The sequence below is a fragment of the Blastomyces gilchristii genome, assembly GCF_000003855.2.
Source record: "Blastomyces gilchristii SLH14081 genomic scaffold supercont1.5, whole genome shotgun sequence".
Classification (NCBI taxonomy): Eukaryota; Fungi; Ascomycota; class Eurotiomycetes; order Onygenales; family Ajellomycetaceae; genus Blastomyces; species Blastomyces gilchristii.
Window position 1 is genome coordinate 1,061,350 of NW_003101678.1, and position 9,067 is coordinate 1,070,416.

The following is a 9,067-nucleotide window of genomic DNA, read 5'->3' on the forward strand; positions in this document are numbered from 1 at the left end:
GAGACTGATGTCAGTTTTTATCAGAGTATGAAATTTAATGATGAAATAATAAAGAAGCTTCAGAATAAGAGAAAGCAGAGTTAATATTCATCTGTAGAATCTATTTATTTCAACTCATTGAATTCTTCACTATCTCTCATTCTCAGAATACTGGCTTTTAATAATAATCTGAATCAATCTATCTATTGTACTGTAGACAATCTTATGAATCTTATACAGATAATGCTCTGAAATTAAATGACTATGACTAGTATTATATAATATCTCACTATATCTGTCTCTGTACAAACAGATACTATAAGAAATAAGTTATAGAAATATCAGAAGAAAGTTAAATATGTACTAGACATTAAATCAGTGATCACATTTGATGACTCTAATTATAAAGCCTGATATGTTAATATATTGACTGATGTAAAAGTTATTGATGAAACTGATATTTTATTAAGAACTTAATAAGAATTCTCTTTTATATATTATATTGATTCTGAGAAATGAAAGATTCATTCTAAGTCTCTATATAGATGTATACTGTCAAGTCTTATTGAAAACATTTAAATCACTATTGAAATCTTGAAAGCTGACAATACTACAGCTCTATGAAATAAGATTAATATTGAATATATAATATCACTAGCTGAAGAATATGTTAATATCTTCAAGAAGTTGATAAAATTATAAGTCAAGAATGATGATTATCTTACTTTTCAGAGACATTTTCACTATTTTATTATCTGTTACAGAGAGCTCTGTCAGAGCACTGAGAATGTATATTATAATCTTTTTCTCAATAATCTACAAGATTATCAAAAACTGTTTAGCAATATATGTCTGAATGAGTTTTTCTTCACTGGCTAAGAACTCATTATTAATATTAATATTAATGATTTGATGAAGCAACTGATCAATCATACATTCAAAAAGATTATCACTGAGTGAAAAAAGCAGCCTCAGACTGATTCTGTGACTGTGAAAAAGAACAAAGATGAGGATAAAAGTACAACTGTATGAAAGTGCATTCACTGTAAAAGACATGAATATACTGTTAACAGGTGTTTCATCTTACACTCTGATAAAAAGAAAAAGAAGATGAATAAGAAGAATGATAATAAAAAGAAAGAGAAGAAGAATGACTTAATAAGTTCTTAATCAGCAGTAAATGCAGTAATTACAAAGATTAAGTTCTATTTCTCTTTCACAGTTACTGAAAAATCATTCTCTAGATCTTGATATTTGAACACATGTATAAGCCTGAATATGATGAATGAGCTTCATTCTTTTTTAAATATTAAATTTTTTAATAATAACATCTCTGTCAATTCTGTAACTGAGAGAACTGAGTTTATCAAGAAGATTGAAACTGTTATCTTGAAGATTGAGAGTGATGATATTAACTTACAGAATGTTCACTATATTTCTAATATTACAGTTAATCTGCTCTCATTTACAAAGCTTGAAGATCAGAGATTCTGATTTACATTATCTTTCACTATTTTCTCATTTTTCATTTGCAGAGTCTCAAATGATGTTATCTTTCATACAGTTCAGACTGCTCAGAACAACATATATAGAGTCACTGAATAAGAGTTCAATGAGAATTTCAATTATCTGAATAAGGCAGTTAAGTATATCACAATGCCTTATAAGTACAATTTTGACTGAAAAGTTAATTTTTCTGTGACTACTGTTACTACTGTTGATAACATTGATTCTGTGAATTTGAAAACACAGATATCAAAGATATTAAAGACTCTTTTGAATTGATATCACAATCTCAGTCATATTCACACTGATACTATAATTGCTATGATCAAGAATTCTCATACTGAAGTTACAATTAAAGATTCTAAGACTAAGTTCTTTTGCAAGAAATGTGTTAAGACAGATATGATACAAGATTATTTGAAAACACTGATGCCTAGATCTATTTAACTCATTGAGAAGGTTCATATTAATCTTATAAGTAGTGAACATATATTGAAAGACCTCTCTGATCATCTCTTAGAGTCTTATCAGAGAATTAAATACTGAATACTTATCATCTGTGATGCAACTCACTACTGTTGAGTATATTTTTTAAAGTTCAAGAATGAGACTGTTCAATACTTTGAGTTGTGGCTCAGATTCATGAGTAATCTCAGATATACAGTTCCTGCTTTTCTATGAACTGATATTGATGATGTTTTCTGATTCACACATATACACACAGTTATGAATTTGTATGATATTAAATGAAAATTAATAGTATTATATTCATTACATCAGAATGATGTTTCTGAGTGTGAGATCCGCATTATCATGAAATGAGTTAGAGCTACTCTTTTAAAAGATAATCTCTCTAAGAAGTTCTTAACAGATATTCTAGAGACAGTGATTGCAATAATTAATAATACTCTTATGTCTACAGTTCTTTACAACTCAAAATTTTAACTCTCTACTGCAGATTCTTCTGTGATTTCAAGTTCACATAAGATTTCTTAGTGTGCACCTATAAACACTCTGCTGAATGTGAGGCATTTTCACTGATTGAGTGCAGAGATTTTTATTCACTTGCATAAATCTCAGAAGTCTGTGAATAAGCTCTCTTCATATGTCAATTTCTATTATATCATTAAATTCAGTGACATATTAATATATTGTCTATGAAATCTCAAATCTGATAAGATTATTATCAGTAATGATGTGAGATTTCTGATCACTGAAAAATTAAAATCAGCTATATCTGTAATACTCATTAATTATATTACTGAACTGAAATATGACATTTATCTGATTGATAATAAAGATGCTTCTGATATTGATAATCTGAATTCTACATAATTACAGCCTGTGAAATCACTGACTACTTACACTCTGAGCTCTGTTACAGATAATCTTTCAAAGTTCTACAAGAATGTCACATCTCAGTCAGAGAGAATAGAAGATTATTGAAAGAAGTTTATATAACATGAGATTATCAATCTGAAGAGATATAATATATGAAGTTTGATCTCTAGATTTGATGTTCTGAGAAATGAATCAACTGCTTTAGACTGTTAAGTGTTTCTTAAGAAAGACAGATCTGTGAACTTAAATACTGATTCTGATGATGTTCTTAGAAAATCACATTGAGTGATTTATAGTAACTAACTTAAGAAGAGTTCTAGAGAGAAGATCTATACTTCTGTTATCACTAATACTATCAATTGTATTCTTTTTACAATAGCAGTACTATACAGTTGAACACTTTGTTAAGTGAATATAATGATGACATATTTGCATGAGTATCTCACTAAGAAGATCTATATAAGATAACTCACTGAATTTAAGACAGATTCACTGAAAATACTTGTCTGTGTGATTGAGAGTAGTCTATACAGTCTGAATCCTGTAATGAAGATCTGATATAATTACTTAACAGCTCTGCTAAGTGATCTTGAATTTGTAGTCAGTATCTATAATTTAATATCATACATTCAGATATTATCTCTATATAATAATCTATATTGACAATCTTAACATTATATCTGAAGTTTCTAAGAATGCTGATTGACTAGTAAGTATACTTAGTGAGAAATTGAAAGTCAAGAACTCATATTAATTAATTAAGTATTTAAGTATGAAAGTCAATTGTTCTGACAAAGAGATTGATTCAATACATTATCAATATATTAAATATCTTATTAAAGATTTCTATCTTGATAATGCAGCTGTTGTCAGAATATCAATGAAGAATGAATTTTATATTAATAATTCTTCAATATCTGAGAAAGAGACTGATTTCATAATTTGATAATATTAATATAATATAAACTGCTTACAGTATCTTGTAGTTAAAACACATTCTGATATCACTTACACTGTCTCACTACTGACTTAACAGAATATTGATTTAACATCTCAATGTTAAAAGACTCTGTTACATGTTATATATTATTTAAAAGAGATAATAAATTTAAGTATTTTCTACAGATGCAGTCTGTATGAGAAGTCTGTTCTTCTCAATTTCTCTGATAATTTCTACTTACTCTTCAGCTACTCAGATTCTGATTGAGCAGACTTCTTGAATAATAATAAACAATTAATATTCAGCTATGTTTTTAAGCTTACAGACAGTCTGATTTCATGATAAGTAATAAAACAATCTTGTGTATCTCTAAGTTTTAATGAGACTGAATATATAACTCTTATTAAGATGATCTGTGAAGTAATATGAATCTGAAATCTCATAATTAAGCTTGACTTCATTATTATATCTCTGATACAGATTCTTATTAATAATAAGAGTGTCATAGATCTTACAAAGATAACAGTTATTACAGTTTAAAGTAAGTATATTAACACATGTTTTCATTTTTCATATTAACAGTTAAATCAGAGAGTCATTGATTTGAAATATATTCTCACTACTAGATTAATTATGTGATTATATCTGAGATCAGAATCAGAATTTTTAATAGTTTTATTATCAATTTAACTAATCTTATTACACAGTTTTAACATTAAATAGTAGTCTTATACTATCTCAGTGAGACTTACTGTCTACTCTTATTATATTTTTCAAATAAGATTATGATTTCTACTTCTCAATTTAAATTATTTTTATTACTTTAAATAACTTTAAATCTCATTTAAGTATTATCAAAAAGTATTACTTTTTAAAAAATTAAAAATAGTCTAAAAAAAACCTTAAAATGTCTAAAAATAGTAACTTTATATCAAGAATGAAACTAAATGAAACTAAATAAGATCACTTTCTTATTTTTTTCAAGTCATGATTTCATTTTAAGATCTGATATATAGTTACTTTGCATGTTTTTTTAATGACTAGTCCCAGCAGGATTCACATCAAGAAATGTATGAGACCAGATCAAATGAGATTAAATGTGAAATTCATGGTCCCGGCGGCCAGTCTACTCACTGCTTAGATGATAGTGAATGAACTTACTAAACTTCTAGACACTGTAGTGTTTGCATGATTCATGATTTTACTAGGTCTTACAGGTGAAAAAGTCAGAAATGCTTAATTTTACATTTGTATTTGGTTTTGACAGACTATCTTGGTGGATTGGGTGTTTTTGTATGTGATTCTTGTTATCTCGAGGGGGGGTGTTGGCCGTTACGGCCGTTGCGGTTAGCGATCCCACCAGATCATGTGACCCACCACTATATTATGTTCTTGTAGATAGATCTATCAATACAACCTTCAACTATCCTACATTTGCGAGGTCAGCTTACATAACGAGGTCAAGTGACGCACTTAGTGAGGTCAAGTTTTCTGTTTCCTGCTGCTTCCTGGTTCACAGTTAGCATGTGTGAGAGAGGTTGAACGTGGTTGATTGTTGTTATCTAACTAACTAGCAGCTAGTGGAAGCTAAATATATGGATGTGTGTGGGTCACGTGGGTTAGGGCTTGTGTAGTAGCTCCAACACCCCCCCATGCTACGCAGGCCAGTTAACCCACGCAGTCAAAAGCACCCAAATCATTCACTGCAATAAAAATTAATTACAAAAAGTAGAGTCTAGTTTCCTCATAAGGACTAAGCTCCATACATGAAAAATCATAAAAAACATGCAAGAAGAACGCCCAAATCCGTCCTTCCAGTATTGGTATTACCCCCAGTCGTTCTGGCGCCGCGGGATCTCATTCTCATTATTTTTGTGGTTTTTCATTGTCATAGGCATAGGCATAGGTCATCGGCATAGGTCATCATATGGGCAATCGGTGGCCCGGCATCATATAGGCACTGGGGCCTGGCATCGTAGGCACTGTGGCCTGGCATCATGGTCATCGGTATGGGCATCGTAGGCACTGGGGCCTGGCATCATATAGGCACTGTGGCCTGGCATTGTTATCGGTATTTCCATCGTTTTGGCGTCGATATTGGCGGTCATCATGAGCATCATCAGAAGACTTGCTCAGTATTGTAGCATACAGGTGTAGCAGCATCATCATCATTGTCCTTCTTTCTATTCTTTCAATCTGCAGGTCATTTCTCTGGATGTTCAAACCAGCAGCTTGATTCATCATGGCCTTTCATCTTGCAGGCAGTGCATTTCTTCTTGATGTTCTTATTATCCTTCGCGTCCTTGATGGCATCTTTGTTATTCTTTGTGGCATTGGCGGCATCTTTGGTGTTCTTGGTGGCATCATCACAGTCTGCCATATCTTCGTGTTCTGAAGAATTATCTTGGGATTGATTATTGCGTCATCTTCGCGCGGTTATTGGTGTTGAAAAGGATCCAGCTATCTGATTCTCTGGAGTCTCTTCGCGGTTGATCGATCTCATATTGACGGGCATTTGATATGAAGTATTTGAATGAAAGAAGCAGCTATTTGAAAAGCTTATTGTATGATTATTGCATGGTTATAACACTTCGTAGAAGTGCAAGGGCTTCATAACCTGTGAGAGAGGTTGAACGTGGTTGGTTGTTGTTATCTAACTAACTAACCGTGCCATGCTTACTCACTCTCTCTAGTGAGTGCGCCACAGTGTACAGAAAACCACACTGTACAAAAAATATTTTGAATATAGTAATCTTCAAAAATTAATTAATAATCATCATCACATCTATCTATAATATAAAGATTATCTATATACTCATTAGAAGATGTAGAATTCACTGTAGATTGAGATTCTATAAAATTATCTTATTATAATTAAGTAACTATAGATTTTATAGATTTGATTTTAATTAATCAAAGATTCTTATTAAATGTCTTTTTCATCTCATCTACTCTATGAGTTGTGATCTTGTAATTGACATTTTTAATAGTAAGAACTTCATCTACTTACACCTGTCTGTGAAAGAATTTAATAACTTAATATCTATTTTCTTAATAATAATCTATAACTTCATTCTTATAGTGTGTATTCAATTTCATCTGAATTATACTACTCTTAAAGATCTTATTCAACTATCTTATTAAATCAGATATAAGAGTACTCTTCACATCTTCTAAGATCTTGACTGCTCTATTAATTTAATAATATAGTTTTATAACTGTCTCTGAAGAGATTAATTATAAGAAGACAGTTAATAGTTAATCTACAGATAATAAGATAAAGTAATTATATATATTACTATTATTATTATATATGTTGAGATTTAGAGTATTATCAATGATAAGAGGTCTTAACTAATTAAAAATTATATTATAATTAACTGAATACATTCTGCAGTCAGTAAAGTCAGCTCTCACAGTATCAGATTTAAATACTTACAGTTAAATACTCTTCAAATTAATAAGAAATTATCTGTTATTATACTACTTATATCTGTAGTAAGTGATTTTATTAACTGTCTTTATATAATAATACTTATACTGCTGAAAAGATATATTATTAAGAGATTATAAAATATGACTTATATAAGATAAGAATTTGAATAGAATAATCTTATAAAGATTACAGTATTAAATGAATTCTTCTATTAGTAAAAGTGATATAATAGAGTAGTTGATTAATTATTGAGATCTACCTATTATACGGCCTTTTATATGTGATAGGCATTTGCTAAGTGATCAGTGAACACCTCACTTATACAGAAGCAGTCAGTCTGTAGAGAGAGAATCTAATACCTCTCTTAACTGCTACTTCACTAAGTAGACATTTACAACTCAGCAGAGCAGTTCTATAACTGAAGAAAGAATATTATATATAAAAATAGTAGTGTCTTTCATCAAAGATTTTGCGGAGGACTAACAAGAATTCAGAGTATAAGAAAATAAAGAAAACAGTAAAATAAATGAATGAATGAACTACTATAGAAGTAGCAGGCTGATAAGACTCTGTATCTATTAAGATATCTTCAGAGCTTTTCTGACTGTAGATGTTCAAATTTCTAAGTTAATCAGAGTATCTTTATAAACTTCAGCTATTAAAGCTTTTGTTAGAATATTCACAGTTATACTAATAATGTCTATTTATATGATTTTGATAATGCCTGCAGCTGCAGTATCACAGACATGATGATGTTTAATATTAAGATAATATACATTGCAGATGACCTTTTCACTGTTTACTACAGTGATCACTGATTACTCTGTTATTATCAATATATAGAGAAACTGTAAAATTGAGAAGTAGAAATTCAAGCTTTATAAGTAGTCTGTGTAGCCAGATTACAGTTTTGAGACTCTTAGAGATAGATATGTACTCTGCTTCTATAATACTCAGCATCACAATCATTTACTTAATTAATTTTCATATAATTAATCTATCAGTGAGACAGATGAGAAGATCTGATATAGATTTACAGTTGCTGATGTCACCTGCTTAATCAGAATCTGTAAAGACTTCAAAGTTGAGCTTTTCTGCTCTGATAACATAGTGAATATAGTGATCAGTTGTGCTGTGAATATAGTAAAAGAGTCATTTGACTGCAGTTCAGCATGCTTGTATAGACTTACTTGATTAATAGATGAGTTTAACAGTTGTAAAAAATATATCAGAAAGAGTGTATATAATAAGATGTTAAAGTGATTCAATGACTTACTGATATTTGAACTCATCAAGAGATTTGAGATCAGAGAGTGAGTTAAAGACAGGTTTCATGAGAGTTCTTACAGTCTGAGAATCAGTTATTTCAAATTCCTTCAATATTGATTTAATATAGATGACTTGTGATAGCTTGATATCACTGTCATTCTTCTCAATCTTCATGCTTAAGTAGTAATTTACAGGTTTCAGATCTTTCATTATAAATCAATTGATAATTTGATAAAACACCTGTTCAATAATGTTCACATTGAGATCTATTAACTTAACATTATTTACATAGAGAGTGAGAAATATCTGAGAATCTCTTTTAAATCAGAGACTCTCATCATAATGAGAGAATTTGAAGCTGATATTCTTGAGATGACTTATAAGTAGGTTGAATCACAGGTAGAGAATCTGTTTGAGACTGTAGAGAGACTGCAGAAGCAGGCATATATAACTAGTATTATTATCAAATTCAGTCAGTTACTTTATGTAGAGCTGCTTATTAGATAACAGATCTGCATTCAGAAATACTGTGATGAAATCAACTTGATAAATATTTCAACTTTTCACTACTGTCACTGTAAGTATAGTGTGAATGA

At 30.1% G+C, this 9,067-nt stretch overlaps 1 protein-coding gene across 1 annotated transcript; it reads right to left on the reverse strand.

Annotated features, from left to right (window-relative positions):
* Positions 1-5,715: 5,715 nt before the first annotated feature.
* Positions 5,716-6,146, reverse strand: BDBG_16793 (uncharacterized protein; the record flags this gene model as incomplete). The annotated part of the gene is made up of 3 exons (XM_031724675.1): positions 5,716-5,798; positions 5,823-5,893; positions 5,992-6,146. The coding sequence occupies 3 exons, from the start codon at positions 6,144-6,146 to the stop codon at positions 5,716-5,718; spliced, it is 309 nt and encodes a 102-aa protein (XP_031577652.1).
* Positions 6,147-9,067: the final 2,921 nt, after the last annotated feature.